This window comes from Balaenoptera musculus, chromosome 3 (assembly GCF_009873245.2).
Source record: "Balaenoptera musculus isolate JJ_BM4_2016_0621 chromosome 3, mBalMus1.pri.v3, whole genome shotgun sequence".
NCBI classification, from domain to species: Eukaryota; Metazoa; Chordata; class Mammalia; order Artiodactyla; family Balaenopteridae; genus Balaenoptera; species Balaenoptera musculus.
In genome coordinates, this window is record NC_045787.1 from 51,174,713 (window position 1) to 51,195,396 (window position 20,684).

At 36.4% G+C, this 20,684-nt stretch overlaps 1 protein-coding gene across 13 annotated transcripts in view; it reads left to right on the top strand.

Annotated features, from left to right (window-relative positions):
- ERBIN (erbb2 interacting protein) overlaps positions 1-20,684 on the top strand; it is a 110,919-nt gene that overhangs the window by 34,660 nt on the left and 55,575 nt on the right. For all 13 annotated transcript variants that reach the window (XR_005019455.1, XM_036848760.1, XM_036848756.1 and 10 more), the window contains exons 2-4: positions 86-133; positions 5,634-5,831; positions 8,252-8,369. Coding sequence is in view for 12 of the 13 variants with exons in the window: in XM_036848756.1 (XP_036704651.1) it covers positions 86-133; positions 5,634-5,831; positions 8,252-8,369 (364 nt within the window). In the remaining variant the exon portion in view is untranslated. The remainder of the gene's footprint in view (positions 1-85; positions 134-5,633; positions 5,832-8,251; positions 8,370-20,684) is intronic.

Sequence of the window (20,684 nt, forward strand, 5' to 3'; positions counted from 1 at the left end):
AAATAAGAAATTAGAAGAGATATTCCTTAAAATCATAAAGATCTATTTTTATTGTTAATTTTGTTTCTTTTTATGGTTTCCATAGAATGTTGGCTCAATTAAGAAACATCAGGGAGATAAATTCAACCCAGTGGTAAGTAGTTTTAATTTCTTTTGTTAGAAAATGTTTGAGTTATTATGCCTTTTTTTTTTTTTGGTTGGCTTCTCTTCCTCCATTTGATTAGAATGTTTTTGTGTCTGCCGTTTTAAGTCTGATTTCTAAGTGGCTCTTATATCACAACACTAAAATTCTAATTAGCGGTCCCATGTTGATCACTTCCTGTTCCCATCAGGCCAGTCTTTCTCCCTTTGGTTTATTACTTCTTTGTAGTATTGTGTAAGGGAGGATCTCTTTGGGTCTTGTTATTCATTCCCTTTCATACGGTACTTTCCTCTTCTGACCTCAATAATTAAGGTCCCCCTCCTTTCTTATCAATCAGAAGTGTTTAGTCTAAATTGGGATCCATTTTTGTATTGGTTCAGGCCCACTGAATTTATTCTGAGGTCTAAATTGCTCTTTCCTCTGTCTCTGTCCACAGGAAGTTTTGTTTTGTTTTTTTGGGGAAGTTTTCTTTTGTTTTTTTGGGGAAGTTTTCACTTGAGATGTAAACTCTTTGCAGTTTCCTAGAGCTAAGTGTCTAATCTTCTTTTTCTGAATTCATGGTCTCTTCTGAGAAGTTCTGCAGTATGATTAGCACTACAGAAAAGTCTTGGAAGTCTTTTTACCTTTATTAACAATTATTCTGCCTTGTAAATTGCCTCCTACCTCAAGTGCCCTGCACAGATGATTTAAATAAATATAGTACAATAAATACACTTTTTTTTTTTTTTGGCCACACTGTGTGGCATGCGAGATCTTAGTTCCCTGACCAGGGATTGAACCCGTGCCCCCTGCATTGGGAGTGCAGAGTCTTAACCACTGGACCACCAGGGAAGTCCCTACACTCTTAAACCATGTACATTTGGTAATAACATTTCATGTACATTATTCTCAGCTGGGAGTTATACTTCCAAATCCATTATGATTTCTGGAAAATGGATTTTTTAGGCCATCTCTTGCAAGTTATTGCATACTATCATATTATATAAATATAAGCATGCAGTAGTTATAATATGAACCAGAATAATAGTTTGAAATATTGTATTAGTGCTGTCTCCTAGAACTTTCTGCAGTGATAGAAATGTTCTGTATCTTCTGTTATTTAGTATGGTATCCATTAGCCACCTGTGGCTATTGAGCATTTAAAATATGGTCAGTGTGACTGAAACCAGATTTAAAATTTTGTCTGATTTAACTTGAATTTTCAGGTTAAAATGCCACTGTGTCTAGTGGCTACCAGATTGGACAGAGCAGATAGAGTTTTTTCCCCGTTTTTCTTAAGTGTCCCCTAACTCATTATCAGTTGAAGTCTTAGAATCTCTTGAAAAAGAAAGTGTATATTCGTTTTTAGAATCTTTTTTTATTATCTCATTAAACACACAAGTATAAGCTAAATTCCCCTTTAGTGATTAAATTCTTATTAGATCAATAAGACTGCTTATTCTTATCAGTAAAATACACTTTCATGTAAACATAGATTAAGCATATTCAGTAAACTTTATTGACAAAGTAATTTTTTGTTTCTATTGAGGTATAATTGACATATAACATTGTATTAGTTTCAAGTAATACAACATAGTGATTCAATATTTGTATATGTTGCAAAATGATCCTCACAATATGTCTAGTTAACATCCAGTCACCATACATAGTAACAATTTTTTTTCTTGTGATGAGAGCTTTGGATCTACTCTCTTAGCAACTTTCAAATATACAGTACAGTATTACTAACTATAGTCACCTTGCTGTACATTACATCCCCATGAGACAAAAATTTTAGATAGAAACATTTGATGTTTGACATCATAGTGTAAGGGAGGAAAAATTTTTCCTTCACCCTCTTAGGGTTCCTGGCTGGGTGTGAAAATTAAACTGACAAAGACAGATTAAAAGGAGAAAAATATATACATTTATTTAATGTAAGTTTTAAGTGACACAGGGAGCCTTTGTAAGGAAAGGAAGACCCAAAGAAACAGTTAAACCTGAGTATTTTTATGCCATGTTTGATGAAGTGGACAGTTGTGTAGAAATACGATAGATCAAAGAGTATGAAGTAAGTGTAGTAAACTGGGGGAGATTTAACAAGTCCTATTCATTAGAATTCTTCTTCCTTCATCTTCAGAGATACCTCCTGGTATAGGGAGGGCACCTTTCACAGGAGGATTTTATTACCTGTTTCAGGGGAGAAGGGTGTGGAAGGTCAGAGTGACCTTCCTGCTACTGCTGTTTCATCAAACTCCTTTAGCTTAAAATATTCAGTATGTTAGGGTGCCATATTTTGGGGTGGTATGTCCTGAACCCCATCGGTAGCTTGTTTTTGTAAACCCTAAAGGAGAAGTAGGTAGTAAAGACCTATTGATATTTGAATTATTTCATGAATCTGAGTTCAAGTATATCATTATATATTGAGAAGCAGTATGGTGCACTACAAGCACAGAATCAGTTTCTTTATGGAAAAATAGGGATAATAATAATACATGCCTTAGAAAGATACATGAGGATGAAATGAGAATAAGCATATAGTTTTTTTTTTAAATATTTTATTTTATTTTATTTTTTGTTGTGGTACGAGGGCTCTCTAGTTGTGGCATGCGGGCTCAGTAGTTGCAGCGCGCAGGCTTAGTAGCCCCGCGGCATGTGGGATCTTAAGTTTCCCGACCAGGGATCAACCCATGTCCCCTGCATTGGAAGGCGGATTCTTAACCACTGGACCACCAGGAAAGTCCTGAAACATACAGTTTATATAAAGAATTTAGCACAGTGCCTGGCACACATGGTAAGTAAGAATAGTCAGATTTTTTTTTTTTTTTTTAAGTTGCAAGGGAAATACTTACACTATTGTCAAACTCTTTAAGAATATGATATAATTAGAAGAGTTAGAAGCAGTGCCTTGCAAAGCCATATTGGAGCCTGAGGCAAAAGAAAAAAAATTAGTCATACTGATTCTGTCTTTATTTTTAAATTTACCAGTTTGGTCATTAATGGTTTATTTTTCAGTGATTTGGATTCTTTAAAAAGATATTGCATTAAAATATTTAATTTGATTACTGAGTTTTTGTGTGTGTGTGTGTGCGCATGCACGTGCACGTGCCTGAGGCATTTGCTGCACTGGCTTCAACCTAGCCTTGGCTCTGGGTAGAAGTAATCTAATACTCTAATAGAGTCTTCTGCTTAGGGCAAGAATTTATTATTATTTTACAAAGAATTGATAACATTAATTAGCAATCATTTATTGACGTAGGCTTTTCTTTGCTAGTGTAATGTTAGCCTCCTCGTTGGAATTAACCTCGGTATGAACGTTGTGTTCTTAATAAAATTAGCCTTGAGAATTTTCACTAATTCAGAATTGAGCCTTTCCCCACAGTTAGATCGAAATAATGAAGTCTGCACTTTACTGGAGCAAGTTTCTTCTCTAGTGTGTAACCTTATACACATATAAGACCTATAAACTGTAGAAAAATTAAAAGAACAATATTAATTGAAACAAAATATACTTGGCATAGATTGGAATTTTGATGTGGGAGAGTTACAGGAAAGTTAATGGCTGGTTAGGAGACCTGAAAATATCTTTGTACTCCCACTTTCTACTCAGAACTGCATAGAGTCAAGTTCTTAATTGAGAAACAGCTCTTAGTCAGAAATTAAAGAAATATCTTTGTTGTATTAGGGTTTTTCTTGTTGGGGATGAGCAGACTAATAAAGCATGGTTCTTTTTAAAAAAATTTTTTTTTAATTGGCGCATAATTGGTTTACAGTGTTGTGTTATTTTCTGCTGTACTACGAAGTGAATTAGCTATATGTATACGTATATCCCCTCCCTCTTGGACCTCCCTCCCACCACCCCCCCCATGCCACCCATCTAAGGACATCACCTAACACTGAACTGAGCTTCCTGTGCTTTATAGCGTGTTCCCACTAGCTATCTATTTTACGCATGGTAGTGTATATATGTCAATCCTAATCTCCCAATTCATCCCACCCTCCCCTTCCCACCCCCGTGTCCACATGTCCATTCTCTATGTCTTGTCTCATTCCTGCCCTGCTAATAGGTTCATCTGTACCATTTTCTAGATTCCACATATATGTGTTAATATACGATATTTGTTTTTCTCTTTCTGGCTTACTGCACTCTGTAAGACAGACTCTAGGTCCATCGACATTTCTACCAATGACCTAATTTCATTCCTTTTAATGGCTGAGTAATATTCCATTGTATACATGTACCACATCTTCTTTATCTGTTCATCTGTCATTGGACATTTAGGTTGTTTCCATGTCCTGGCTATTGTAAATAGTGCTGCAATGAACATTGGGGTACATGTGTCCTATTGAATTATAGTTTTCTCAGGGTATATGCCTAGTAGTGGGATTGCTGGGTCATATGGTAGTTCTATTTTTAGTTTTTTAACGAACCTCTATAGTGTTCTCCACAGTGGGGTTCCCTTTTCTCCACACCCTCTCCAGCATTTTTTGTTTGTAGATTTTTTGATGATGGCCATTCTGACCAGTGTGAGGTGATACCTCATTGTAGTTTTTTTTTTTTTTTTAATTAATTAATTAATTAAATTTTGGCTGCATTGGGTCTTTGTTGCTGCACACAGGCTTTTTCTAGTTGTGGCAAGCGGGGGCTACTCTTCGTTGTGGTGCCCAGGCTTCTCATTGTGGTGGCTTCTCTTGTTGCGGAGCACAGACTCTAGGCCTGTGGGCTTCAGTAGTTGTGGCATGCGGGCTTCAGTAGTTGTGGCTCGCAGGCTGTAGAGCGCAGACTCAGTAGTTATGGTGCACGGGCTTAGTTGCTCCGCGGCATGTGGGATCTTCCTGCACCAGGGCTCGAACCCGTGTCCCCTGCATTGGCAGGCATATTCTTAACCACTGCGCCACCAGGGAAGTCCCACCTCATTGTAGTTTTGATTTGCATTTCTCATAATTAGTGATGTTGAGCATCCTTCATGTGCCCCTTGACCATCTGTATGTCCTCCTTGGAGAGATGTTTATTTAGGTCTTCTGCCCATTTTTTGATTAGTTTGTTTTTTTGATATTGAGCTCCATGAGCTGTTTGTATATTTTGGAGATTAATCCTTTGTCTGTTGCTTCGTTTGCAAATATTTTCTCCCATTCTGAGGGTTGTCTTTTCGTCTTGTTTATGGTTTCCTTTGTTCTGCAAAAGCTTTTAAGTTTCATTAGGTCCCATTTGTTTATTTTTGTTTTTACTTTCATTACTCTGGGAGGCAGGTCTATATGCTTATAGAAGCATATAACTGGTTACTTAATGGATCATTTTGTGAAGTACAGAAGTGCTTGAGTTTAATTTGATGTTCACTATATATAAAATTTGATAGTAAAGCAATGTTAAATGCATTCTATTTAGTGTGTGTTGGGGAGGAGATATTTATCTGTGATATGTAAACTGTGAGAATTGAATTGGAATAATTTGTTTTGAAAAATTGTTATAATACATGTTTTTACTAAATTTATTTTTGTTTGTATATTGCAGTGTCTAAAAATGACTACAAAACGAAGTTTGTTTGTGCGGTTGGTACCATGTCGTTGTCTACGAGGAGAAGAGGAGACCGTCACTACTCTTGATTATTCTCATTGCAGTTTGGAACAGGTTCCCAAAGAGATTTTTACTTTTGAAAAAACTCTGGAGGAGCTCTACTTAGATGCTAATCAGATTGAAGAGCTTCCAAAGGTATGTTAATCCAGTCTTTCAAGAATTGCCTTTGGTTATTTTTATGCCTATAAATATGATATTCCCAATGTTGCCATAATGCTGCATATATATATATATATATGGGCATTGTTTCCCCTTTTTCTGGTTTACTTTCACCTTATGGTGTGCAACATGACTCAAATTTTTTTAAATAGAATTTTTAACCTTTATCTCTTCAAGTTAATTGCTTAAATACTTGTGCAAATAATTTAAAATTTTGTATTTAATTCCAGTACCTTAGCCACTAAGGTAGACAATAAGACTGCACAATTTCTGCAGCCAATAGATTTAACTAGACAAAGAATTGAAATTAATGTTTTTCTAGTTTTCCTGAGACATTGATCTACATTATAGTTATTGAGGATAAATTGTCCTTTCAGTTATCACATCAGAATTTTGCTTTTTAACAGCTTTGTAGAGGTAGTATTCTGTTTTCCCCATTTCAGTTTGTTTGGAAAAGTTTTGGAGGACTTAACGTTTCTGAAATGTAGGAGCAACTAGCAGGAGAAAATAGGTTTGTTGCCATGAAACATCATCTCACATTAACAACTTCTTTGCTAAAATTTTTTAGTGGCGGCTACTTTTTTTTCCTTAAATTCTAACCCATCTTCATCCTCTACTCAGTTTCTTATTGTTGCGCGGAAAGCTACGATAGTTTTGTCAGAGAGCTTTACCACCCACACAACAGTGGTTTTCAAGCTGTGGGTAAAGACTTATTAGTGGCTCATAAAAATCAATTTAATATATGGGGCATTTCCGAATAATGAACTATTATTTGGACTGGCAGATTTAGAAAATAAAAAATACAGGACACCCAATTAAATTACACTTTCCAGATAAACAGTGAATAATTTTTTAGTATAAGTGTATCTCATGCAGTACATAGGACATACTTTCACTAAAAAATTATTGTTTATGTGAAACCCAAGTTTAATCAGGCATCTTGTATTTTATCTGGCAACGTTAACTGTCATAGAGTAGAAAATAAAGAGGGTTGCATGTATCTATTGTAACTTAAAATATTTGTTTTAGATTTGTGTGTGTGTGTATATACACACTGGATGGCAGCAGTGTTTTGAAGAAGGTTTTCTTTGGGTGGCCAGTGGTAAAATCATTTTGAAAGCAGTGCTATCCAAGATTGTCTTGTAAAGAAATCTGTATATAGATGTGGATAAAATATTAAAGGTTGTGGGTTGCATGTTCATGAATTTCTCCCCTAAGTTGTAATAGGGTGCTTTATAATTGACTGTTCCCTTGTATATTGTTTTTCAGCAAGTAATTTATCTTCCTTAGCTAGTTCTCTTAGAGAAAATGGAAGACTAAAATTAGTCCCTTTTTCTAATCACCACCAGCAAGGTCTCAGTCTGGGGACTGTGTTGAAAAGAGAGAGGCTTGCTATGATAGTGAAAATAACTGAATCATTTATCATGCCTAGCAATTTTCCATTTTTGGAAGAATGCTCTTCTTAAATAGGACTTATTCAGTGCCATCTTGCACACAGTTTTGTTTTTTTCTAAAGACTCTTCTTTTTTAGAATAATTTTAGATTCACAGCAAAATTAAGAGGAAGGTCTAGAGATTTCCCAAATATATACCCTGTCCCCACACATGGATGGCCTCCACCCTTATCAGCATCCCCCACCAGAGTGGTACCAGAGTGGTTAAACCACCAGAGTAGTTAAAACTGATGAACCTATGTTGAAAAATCATAATCACCCAAAGTTCATGGTTTACATTATGATTTGCTCTTGGTGTTGTGCATTTTGTGGGTTTGGACAAATATATAACGACACGTATTCATCATTATGCTGTCAAACAGTATTTTCAGTGCCCTAAAAATCCTCTATGCTCTGTACAGTTTTTTGGTGTGGGGCTTAGAAGTAGCCCATTTACTTACTGCTTTTGGTTAAATATATTTTGGTCACATTTCATTATTGTGATTTTAGCATAACAGTATATTTGCTCCCTTATTTATTTTGTTTTCCCAAATCAGAATTCTATATTTTAAGTCATTTAAAATCAGTTGTACATATTTGAATTTCATTTATATAAACTTTCATTTTGGAATAAGGATGCTTGGAATACAGGATCCAAAGTTTACCATATTTAACAGCCACTTATTTTTTATGACCTTAGCAGAAAATACACCATATACTTGTTTTCACTAAGTGCATTTCACCCAGGGCAGAAGTGTGAGGATATAAATCATTCTGAGTAGTCCAATTGTGTTCAGATCCATAATAGCATAAAATAATAAGAGATCTTCCCTGGTATTTGTGTAGGTATAACTCATTCAGTTTTAATGACATTAATAATATTTGTTTGTGTAAAGGTTAATCAATGAAATATTTAAGGAAACTTAAGGAATAATAAAAATCCTTCTCTACCTTGTTTCAACAGCAACTTTTTAACTGTCAGTCTCTACACAAACTGAGTTTGCCAGATAATGATTTAACAACATTACCAGCATCTATTGCAAATCTCATTAATCTCAGGGAACTGGATGTCAGCAAGAATGGTAAGATTTTTTTTTCCCCCTAACTTTTTGTACTTGGGAACATGTTATATTATTAAAATTTCTATTGTGTTTTAGCAAATAAAAAGATAGAATTAAAAAGTCAGATTGTAATGTACTATCATAATTAGCTTTCATATATATATAAATGATCTATGAGAACTTAAAGGCAGAGAGTAAGTATAAACAATTTAAAATGACTGTTTAATTAAAATGCTGTGGGTAAATGCATGTACATATTTATATATCCTTATATCTCTTTTTTTTGTATATATTTACAGCCCTGTTTGTGATGGTGAGAAACTAGTAACAACTAACTGTAATGTCCGTTGTTGATTACATAATTTGATGCATCCATAAGAGTGGAATGTAATGTAGCTCCATCAATACTGACATAAAATATTCACAGTGTAGTGGTAAAGGTTAAAAAAAAAAAGTTGTGCAACATAAACGAATTGAACATCAACAAATATTTATTGAGAGACCACTCTGTGCCAAATACTTTATTAGGAGTTGGATTACAATTAATGATGAAAAGTAAAAGGACATGGTCACTGTTCTCCTGGGGCACACAGTCGTGGTTTTGTTTAGTTTGATAAACGTTGAAGAAAGTATGGAAAATATATTCCAAAATGTTAAGTGCTTACCTTGGAGGGAGAGAGAAGTAGACACTTGAAAATTTTAGAATGAGCATATATTCCAATATATTGGAATAAGCATTTCCCAAGAACAAGGAAATCCTTATACATAACCACAATATCATTATCACGCTCAAGAAATTTGACACCACATTTTCCCTGTTGCCTAATAATGCCCTTTTTAGCTATTTGCTCACCCTACCCCCACCTTCAAGTTAAAGATCACATATAGCATTCAGTTGTGTCTGTTTGATCTTTCAAAACCAGGAACAGTTTGCCCATGTTTTTGTGATACTGTCATTTTTATAGAGTTCGGGTCAGTTGGTTTTTAATTTGTGTGAGTTTTCTTATGATTTTATTTTAGGTTAAATAAATTTCCTCAGCTTGAAACTTCTCTTTAAGGGCAGTTTGAAATTTGTTTCCATTCCTTGTGCTTAATAGAGTGGCAAGTATTGCTTGATAAATTCCAAAGTAAATGAACTTGATCCATTACATTGTGCTCTGCATATGCTGACAGTTAAGTAGTGTTATAGAACTTCGGAACTGTTGTGACTTTAGAAGTCATCAAGTGTAACCTTCCACTCCAAAGGGGTATCTTTTCTACTTTTTGGTCTTTTTTTTTTTTTTTTAATTTATTTATTTATTTATGGCTGTGTTGGGTCTTCGTTTCTGTGCGAGGACTTTCTCCAGTTGCGGCAAGCGGGGGCCACTCTTCATCGCGGTGCGCGGGCCTCTCACTATCGCGGCCTCTCATGTTGCGGAGCACAGGCTCCAGACGCGCAGGCTCAGTAATTGTGGCTCACGGGCCTAGTTGCTCCGCGGCATGTGGGATCTTCCCAGACCGGGGCTCGAACCCGTGTCCCCTGCATTGGCAGGCAGATTCTCAACCACTGCGCCACCAGGGAAGCCCCAACTTTTTGGTCTTTTAAAATGAGAGATGTTAAGGTGTAAGGAAAGAGACCTGAAATAATCTGGGTGTTATTGATAAAACTCTATGCGCCTGGGAGAGGCTAGTAACCCATGTAACTAGTCTTCATGATATGACTATTACTTGGCTCAATAATGAACACGCTTACATATATCCTCCTGAAAATGCACTAACTCCAGACTTATTACTCTAAATTGAGAATGGTGCAATTATGGCCCTGCAGCATCATTAAATTAATATCTTAGACTTTCATGCAACTTCTTGAAGAATAATGTGTTTGAGTTAAGACAACCTATTGAACTGTAGTGTTTCTCTTTTTTTCATTCTAGTTTCAGCAGTTCCTTCTTGCTTATATTGAAAACCTGCTTTGTACAATTGTGTCAGCTTGTGTTTTTGAGGAGTTGGAGATAATTTCTATGTGACCAAAAGATTTAGGATAAGCACTTGAATATTCTGCCCTGAAAGAGAATGGCTTTAGTAATTGTTGCCAACAAAACCTTACAATTTATTTTCATTAAAAATTAAGTTGATTTATCTATTCCTTTCTTCTCTTTCTATGTGATCTCATGTTTTTTTTTTTTTTAAAGAAATTCACGTTCTTTTATTTATCTATTTATTTATTTATGACTGTGTTGAGTCTTCGTTTCTGTGCGAGGGCTTTCTCTAGTTGCGGCAAGTGGGGACCACTCTTCATCGCGGTGCGCGGGCCTCTCACTGTCGCGGCCTCTCTTGTTGCGGAGCACAGGCTCCAGACGTGCAGGCTCAGTAATTGTGGCTCACGGGCCTAGTTGCTCCGCGGCATGTGGGATCTTCCCAGACCGGGGCTCGAACCCGTGTCCCCTGCATTGGCAGGCAGATTCTCAACCACTGCGCCACCAGGGAAGCCCTCATCTGTTTTTTAAATGGCAGAATCAGTCCCTTGCCTTTTACTTGTTTCCTTGGCTTTTTTTTTCTCTTTTTGGTCTTAAACTGATGTCTAAATGCAACCGCATTTCATTGATGGTGAAAAAAGCTAGTGAAGAGAGACAAGAAACTATGATAATGTCGGAACCATTACCTTGACTGATAAAAATTATGGTATTCCTAATTCCTAATTCCTAATCTGATAGTCATCATTACAACTGATGTAATTAACCCACTTTACTTTTAGAGAGTTGAGATTATTTTAACTAACTTGTAATATGTAACCCTAAAGTGTATGTTTATACAAGTCTATGTTATTTATTTATTTATTGGTGTGCCCTGTGGCTTGTGGGGTCTTAGTTCCCCGACCAGAGATTCAACCCGGGCCACGGCAGTGAAAGCCTAGAATTCTGACCTCTAGGCCACCAGGGAACTCCAGCTACGTTACTGAAAACAAGAAAATAGCATGCATATTATAGTTGATGTGGTTGGTTATGAGAAATTTGAGTTTTGCTAGTTGCGTATTTGATTAAGTAACAACTTGCTTAAAAGAGAGGATAGCACGCTAAATGAAAGTAGCGTTTATCAGATTTTGGAAGTATTAAAATTACATTTAGTATTAAGATGACCACTATGTTAGAGATAGATGGGAGTTTCATCTTATATTCTGAATGAGAAAATTGAATTACCCCTAAATTTTTTCTATATTACAACATCTCATCGTGTTAAATCTTGCATAAGATGCTTTAATCTTGTATCCAAGCTCTACTATTTTTTCCTTTTAGGTGTTTTTATCAGTTCAATCTAATAATATTCTAGTATATCTTAATATACCAGATGCTGCTTTCATATTTATTATCTACGTGCCCTGCTTGGAAGGAGGCAGGAAACATTGTGGCATACTTTATTAGTGTTTCAGCAAGCTGTATTTATTTAAAAGCACTTGTTTTAGGATTTTTACTTTCACATTTTCTTAGTTTCTGATCTTTCACATATTTCTTCCAGTGTTTTTCAACTGGTCAAGTAACATGGTTTAGTGATTAAAACATTTATTTAGGAAAAAGAAGAATTGTACTCTAATCATTGCTTCTCTGTTTATTTGCCCTGTTGTTATATTGGGGAATTAATCTCATTCTTGGTTAGACTATACATAATATTATCAATATTACCACGTCCCGTCTTGCCTCATGAGACTGCCGACCAAATTGTGGACTAGTCTATGTATAGGATGTATATAAATTTAAGGTATTAATATTTGTATTCATTTTGTATGGAATTCTTTTTTTATCATTTATATTCTACGATAAAACTAGAGTGTTAGTTTATGAGTCTTAATTTGCTCTTTCCTTTCATGTCTAAAGTTTTGATTTGTTGTTAGATTTTTTTTTTAATTTAATTTATTTATTTATTTATTTATTTATTTATGGCTGTGTTGGGTCTTTGTTTCTGTGCGAGGGCTTTCTCTAGTTGCGGCAAGTGGGGGCCACTCCTCATCGCGGTGCGCAGGCCTCTCACTATCGCGGCCTCTCTTGTTGCGGGGCACGGGCTCCAGACGCGCAGGCTCAGTAATTGTGGCTCACGGGCCTAGTTGCTCCGCGGCATGTGGGATCTTCCCAGACCAGGGCTCGAACCTGTGTCCCCTGCATTGGCAGGCAGATTCTCAACCACTGAGCCACCAGGGAAGCCCTGTTGTTAGATTTTTAAAGAAATGAAAAGCTCACCAAGCTGCTATTGCAAGCGATTGCAGATAGCAACTGGTGTTAGAGAAATTATCATCCGTTGTGTTCAAATGGCCTGTCTTCTTGAGAAGACCAATAGGGATGATGATTAAAACAATTTGCGAAAGGGGTTGATAGAGAAAGCTGATGGAGAGGAGAGAGAAAAGAAATGAAGACTATCTAGTTGTTAATTCTCTCTATATAAGCACACTGATTAAAAGCTAGGAATTGTAAGGCAAAGAAACCAGAAAGAGTGGCTCAGATCTTTCTGTCTGATATGGGAATGCTAGAGAGGTTAATTAGGCCTTTTTTAAAAAAATCGAGTCCAAAAGTCCAGAAAGAATGGGTTGAAAGTTTGTGGGTCAGAACAGAAAGCAGTTCCTTGAACCTGAGAAAATCTGATGATTGGGGACGAAATGTTGGAAAAGCCTCTTCACTTTAAGTTCAAAGAAGTTATATTGATTACAAGGGAAATTGTAGATTGCTGGGGAAGTCACTATTTTTCTCTGTGTTTTAAAATTTCTAAAATTGCTAATTTGCTTAATAGTTAATGTTTAAGTTCAGCTGTTTTAATAAATCAGCTTATTTAAGATAATGAAAGAAGAAAAACCATGTGTTAAACTGACCTGGAAGTTAAAAAATGTAGGCTGGTGATCACTGGTCACTGCTAAGTGTGTTGTTAATGTAGACTATACGTGGGGTGTGCAGTCACTGTGCCTTGCCATAGGCCTTACCATTCACTGTGTTATAACTGATCCAAACCATACACCTGTTATCCCCTAGCCAATATAATCATCTGAGTTTGCAATTTCTCCTTTAGCCTGTTTTGACTGGAACTCAGTGTTACATTCTGTACTATTTAATTACCTTAGCCTTTAAAATACAGAAACAGTAAGGAGCCACTATTAACTTATATTGTACATTTAGGGCATTGGAGGAGTGTTGATGCCCTCCAAACAGAGATCACCAGGATTACATGTGATTGAGCCATGGGGATGGAAGGGGAGTCTCAGGGGGTGCTAAAAGACTTATAGGATTTGGGCTTGTACTTGGTGATTGGAAGAAGGTTTAAGAATATGAGGGTTTGCTATGGATGGAATGCTGTCAAGAAATAGGAGTAATTCTGTGATTGAGAATATTAATAAATCTCATCTATAGGGAGGGCAGATTAGAGCAAGACTAAAATTATAATCAGTAAAAAAGCAGCTGTCACTCATTAAGATAAGGGGTGGCTTGGACAAGGTTCATATTTTATCTTTGTCAAGACATGATTACAAATTTGCTTTTGTCTTGATCTGTCATGGTTAAGGAATGGCCTCGTCTAATATTGGTATTCAGTGAAATTGCTTAGTTCAACAGGAAAATACTAAGACCTCCCTTTGAATGCAGCTTGTTCATAGTAAGACAAGGACTAGCTGATAGTACAAGGCCAGTTCCTAGATTTCAGGAGGTATTTTCTCTTTCTTCGCAGTAAAGGGAGAACTCTTCTGTAACCAAAATAGATTAATATGAGAAGGATAGCCATGTTTTATAGTATCTTCATTTTAATGAGTTTTAGCAAGAGTCAAATTCTTATAAAAAGAGTATATGACAAAGAAGGAACACTACTGAAGTTAAGGGAGAATGAAAAAGGAACAGGTAGCTGAAATTGTTAGAGAATTAAGTAACTCATGATAAAATTCAGGTTCTGCATACTTTATGCACGAGGATAAAAAGAGTTCTCTTTGGAGACAGGCTAACAAGCATTGAGGGTAGGCCTCATTGAGAAAGTGGCTTGAGCAAGGACTTGAGGAAGTGAGGAAGTTAGCCATGTAGATTTCTAAGGTAAGAATGTACCAGAAAGAAGAAATAGCCAGTGTAAAGTTTATAAGGTGTGAGTATCCATAGCATGTATGAGAAACAGAAGGCTATGGTAGCTAAAATATAGTGAGCAAGATGGGAGAGTGATAGGAATAGAGGTCAGAAAGGTAGGGATTTGGAGCAGCAGATAATGTAGAGCCTGGTAGGCATTTGTATGTACTTTGACATTTACTCTCAGTGAAATGGAATCATTTGGAAGAGTTTGAGTCAGGTCATTCAGAGCATGAAATGACTTGCATTTTAAAGGTTTACTCTGGTTATGTGTAGAAACAGTATGGTACAAGGGTGAAAAGTAACCAGTTTAGGTGCTATTTCAGTCGCCTCTAGTGATAGTGGTGGAAGTAGTGAGATGTAGACAGACTCTAGATACATTTGAAGGTTGAGTGAACAAGATTTTATGATGGTTTGGATGTGGGATGTGAGATAAGAGTCAAGAATGATCTCAGTGGTATTGGTCTATGCATGTGGAAGGATAGATTGCTGCCAGCTGAGATGGGGACATCTCTGGGACTCGTAATTTTTAGTGGAAAAAAATCAGGAGCTCATTTTTGGACATGTTACATTTAAGATATCCAGATGTTCTTAGGGGTTTGGAGTTCAGTCGAAAGGGAAATGTGCTAGCTATACATATTTGATAATTGCCAGCATGTAGATAGTATATAGAGCCTGAGATTAGATACAGTCAACAAGGGCATGAATATGAAAGAGGACTAAAGAACGAGCCCTGGTGGCAACCCAACATTAAGAGATCTGGAGGAAAGAGAGAAAGGTACAAAAGATACTGAGAAGGAACACTACTGAGGAAGGAAGGAAGCCAATAGAATGAAAATATTTGGGTTTTTTTGCTACATTTTAGCTTTCAAGAAAAGAAACTGTGTCTCAGTATCTACAGTCCATAGCATGGGTACATATTTGCTGAATAATATAGAGAATAAGTAATTTCAGTTCGAGACATGTTTTATTTAAGGTACCTGACCAGTACCTAAAGGGCATTTGAAAATTCTTATTTGGAGTTAAGGAGAGAGGAGGGAACCGGAGATACAGATTTGGAACCTGAACATATATATGGTAAGAATTGAAATCACAGTGAATACATTGCTAGCAATTTGTAAAAGCAGGAAACCAGTGAGCACTTCAAAACTACTTGCTTAGGAAAAAATTACTACCATGTATCTGAAATTAGAGTTACTATTTCATAGATATTTATTGGTTAATTTTTATAAACCACATGCTATGAAATATAGTACTTTAAAATTTGAAAAATATGAAGTATATGTATTTGTGGAAGATGATATAAGCATTACTGTCCATTAAAATTTTTTTTAATTAATTAATTAATTAATTTATTTATTTTTGGCTGCGTTGGGTCTTTGTTGCTGCGCGCAGGCTTTTCTCTATTTGCGGTGAGCGGGGGCTACTCTTCATTACGGTGCGCGGGCTTCTCATTGCGGTGGCTTCTCTTGTTGCGGAGCATGGACTCTAGGCACGCGGGCTTCAGTAGTTGTGGCACACGGGCTCAGTAGTTGTGGCTCGCGGGCTCTAGAGCGCAGACTCAGTAATTGTGGTGCACAGGCTTAGTTGCTCTGCAGCATGTGGGATCTTCCCGCATCAGGGCTTGAACCCGTGTGCCTTGCATTGGCAGGCAGATTCTTAACCACTGCACCACCAGGGAGGTCCCCATTAAAAATTTAAATTGCAGAAGTCTAACGTAGAACTCTTTTTTTAAAAAAAAAAAATAATAATTTTATTTATTTATTTATTTTTGGCTGTGTTGGGTCTTCGTTGCTGCGCGTGGGTTTTTCTCTGGTTGCGGCGAGCGGGGGCTACTCTTCGTTGCGGTGCCCAGGCTTCTCATTGCGGTGGCTTCTCTTGTTGTGGAACACGGGCTCCAGGCACGCAGGCTTCAGTAGTTGTAGCACGTGGGCTCAGTAATTGTGGCTCGCAGGCTCTAGAGCTCAGGCTCAGTAGTTGTGGTGCACAGGCTTAGTTGCTCCGCAGCATGTGGGATCTTCCCAGACCAGGGCTCGAACCCGTGTCCCCTGCATTGGCAGGCGGATTCTTAACCACTGTGCCACCAGGGAAGTCCTAGAACTCTTAAAATTATCTTTCTCCATATAAAATTTTAGGTCAGTAGAACATACTGTAGTCTTTGGTCTTTTTCTCCTTAGATAGACTTTATCATGTACTAAAAATATTACAGCTCTTGGAATAATGTCATCTACATAGACTATTTCAAGATACATTATAGACTTTAATAAAAACCAATGAAATGATATGTAAAGCTGAGTATGAAAATGAAGTCAGGCTCTAATGAGGACAGTGTAGAATGTCCTCCTCCCACCTTCCCTCTAGATGTGGAATTTTTTTTTAAGTATATGATAAGAATTATTATTATTATTTTATAAATTTATTTATTTTATTTCTTTATTTTTGGCTGTGTTTGTTCTTCGTTGCTGTGCGAGGGCTTTCTCTAGTTGTGGCGAGCGGTGCTCCTCTTCGTTGTGGTACGCGGGCCTCTCGTTGTGGTGGCCCCTCTTGTTGCGCAGCACGGGCTCCAGGCGTGCAGGCTTCGGCAGTTGTGGCATGTGAGCTCAGTAGTTGTGGCACACGGGCTTAGTTGCTCCGCGGCATGTGGGATCTTCCCGGACCAGGGCTTGAACCCGTGTCCCCTGCATTGGCAGACAGATTCTTAACCACTGCGCCACCAGGGAAGCCCCTATGATAAGAATTATTCACCACAACCAAGTGGGACTCATTCTGGGCATTCAATTTTGATATTTGAAAATAAATCAGTGTTATTCAACACATCAATAGACATATAATGAACTTGGTAATTCCATTCCTTGGTGTTTACTCAAGAGAAATGAAATACATGTCATTTGAAATTAAATATAGTGATTTTTTTTTTTTAAAGTTCATTGCAACTTTTTCATAATTATTGAAACCTCCTTCCTTTTTTTGCCCTATTCTTCAGTGTCTACCACGTCTGCCATGGGAGCCCTGCTGCTACCAGATATTCCTTAGGGCCTGCCACCTAGGAGAGTTATTTTAATGTATCCTCAGTAGAATTATCACTTGAAGCAAATTATTTGTTAGTTGAAGAACTGATAAGAATTTAACTCCTAAATTTATAGGATTCAGTAACACTAAATATTTTGTTTGTAAATAAATGAGAGAAAAGAAAGAAGAAAAATTAGTGTAAAAAATATGGATGTTATTATTAGTGGGTAAGTCAAATTTAACGAGCTGTACAAAAGTACAGTATACTAAGTAGTTACATGTGTTTAGAATAGAGAATTGAGTCAGCCTAAATAAGACCTATTAGCAGTAATATAAGAAGCATACAGATACTATTAAGTAATTCATTGTATAAATGCCCTAAAATATATATTTGAAGTGTTAAATGTGCAGGTAAAGGGATGCTTTGTAGATCAATAGTTCCATTTTGGGGACTTGTAATAGGGTTGTCAAGTTTTTATTTCAGCATTAAGAAAATTCCTAACCCTCATTCCCTCCAAAAAGCAGCATCTCTCATATCCCTATTACCATAATTTTATTTAAAACTGACTTTTCACTCAAAAGAAAATGAATGCTATAAAGCCACTAAAGTTTAAAACTTACATGAAATGAAAAATTTCCAAAATCAACTCAAGAAGAAATAGAAAACTGAAAATACTAAATCAAATTAGTGGTCAGAAAAACTGTTAGACCTAATTTTAGGGAAAAGTTGGACCAAACCTTCATGGAATGGGATAATCCTTAATTTATAAAACCTATTCTAGAGATTAGAAAGGGAGGAAAGTACTTGACTCAGTTTATAACGGTAATAAAACTTTAATAACAGAAATAGATAAAGACTGTTTAAATTAAAATGTTGGAAATTCTCTGCTGGGATGACAGGAGTGGCTCTGCTGTAGATCTCATTCTCTGTCAGGCTAGCCCAGGCATCCCAGGCATGTCCTCATAGGACAGGTAGGGGAACCTGAGATCTAGTGGAAATTAGGCAGGGCTTTTTTAAACCCTTGATTTCATCAATTGTGTTAACATTTTAGTGGCGAAACCAAAACACATGGCTGAACCCAGAATCAGGATTAGGGAAATTATACTTCGCATTTTTTTGGGAGGAGCTGGTACATCACATTCAGAGAGTGGTAATAGGGAGTAGTGAGCGGTCATTAATGTAATCCATCTATCACACATTTCTAGAAATAAACTTAACAGAAAATGTGCAGTATGATCTAAACAGGAAGACATAAAACTACGGAATAGATCAGTAGAAGAGGGTAACAGAAAAGACTGTCCAGAAACATAACCATGGACTATGACACACAAAAATTCCTCTACAAATGGAATATGACACACAGAAATGCCTCTACAAATCAGTGAAATAAGGAAAACAAATATTTCATAAGTGTTGGCACAGTGTTTTTATATGGGAAATAGTAAAAACAAAGAGAGCCTTACTTCATAGCATATACTAAAATAAATTGCAGATAGATTAAGTAATATGAAAAACAAAAATTACAATTATTAGAAAATGTAGAAAAATATTTTTACGACTTCGGAGTAGAAAAGATGTCTTATTCAAATATTAAAAGCATAGCAGTAAAGGAATGAAATTTCTACATGACAAAATATAAAGTAAAAATTCATGACAGGCTGTGAGAAAACATTTGATATACTAGTATTTCTAAAGAATGCTTACAATCAGTAATTAAAAGAATCCAATAAAAAATGTGCAGTGAACAGAGAATTCACAGAAGAAATAAAAATGATCAGTAGGAAGCAATGCAAGCGTCCATCAGCAAATGGATAGAGAAGACATGTTTTATACATATGTGTGTGTGTGTGTGCACGATGAAATATTAATCAGCCGTAAAAAGGAATGACATTCTGACATTTGCAGCAATGTGGATGGAGCTAGAGTTTTTTTTTTTTTGCTGTGACATGCGGCATGCAGGATCTTAGGTCAATCTTAGTTCTCCTACCAGGGATCAAACCCATGCCCCCTGCAGTGGAAGCGCAGTCTTAACCACTGGACCACCAGGGAAGTCCCCTTTTTAAAAGATTTTTTAAGTTCAAGTATAGTTGATTTACAGTGTTGTGTTAGTTTCAGTTGTACAGGAAAGTGATTCAGTTATACGTATACATTTGTGTGCGTGTTTATATGTAAGTGTGTGTGTGTGTGTGTGTATATATATATATATTCTTTTTCAGTTGTAGTTTCTTTTTCCCTTGTAGCTTATTACAAAAAATCTATTTCTGTTTTGTATATAAATTCATTTGTATCTTTTTTCTTTTTCTTTAAGATTCCACATATAAGCGATATGATATTTGTCTTTTTCTATCTGTCTTCATTTAGTATGATAATCTCTAGGTCCATCCATGTTGCTGCAAATGGCCTTATTTCATTCTTTTTTATGACTGAGTAATATTCTATTGTATATATGTACCACATTTTTATCCATTCCTCTGTCGATGGACATTTAGGTTGCTTCCATGTCTTGGCTATTGTAAATAGTGCTGCAGTGAACATTGGGGTGCATGTATCCTTTTGAATTATAGTTTTCTCTGGATATATGCCCAGGAGTGGGATTGCAGGATCATATGGTAGCTCTATTTTTAGTTTTTTAAGGAACCTCTGTGCTGCTCTCCATAGTGGCTGTACCAATTTACATTCCCACCAGCAGTGGAGGAGGGTTCCTTTTTCTCCACACCCTCTCCAGCATTTTTATGTAGACTTTTTCATGATGGCCATTCTGACCCATGTGAGGTGATACCTCATTGTAGTTTTGATTTGCATTTCTCTAATAATTAGCGATGTTGAGTCTTTTCATGTGCCTTTTGGCCATCTGTATGTCTTCTTTGGAGAAATGTCTGTTTAGATCTTCTGCCCATTTTTTGATTGGATTGTTTGTTTTTTTTTAATATTGAGCTGTATGAGCTGTTTATATATTTTGGAGATTAATCCCATGTTGGTCGTATTGTTTGCAAATATTTTCTCTCATTCTGTAGGTTGTCTTTTTTGTTTTGTTTATGGTTTCCTTTGCTGTGCAAAAGCTTAATTAAGCTTAATTAGGTCCCATTTGTTTATTTTTGGTTTTAGTTCCATTACTCTAGGAGATGGATTCAGAAAGATATTACTGTGATTTATGTCAAAGAGTCTTCTGCCTATGTCTTCCTCTAGGATTGTTATACCATCTGGTCTTACATTTAGGTCTCTAATCCATTTGGAGTTTGTTTTTGTGTATGGTGTTAGAGAATGTTTTAA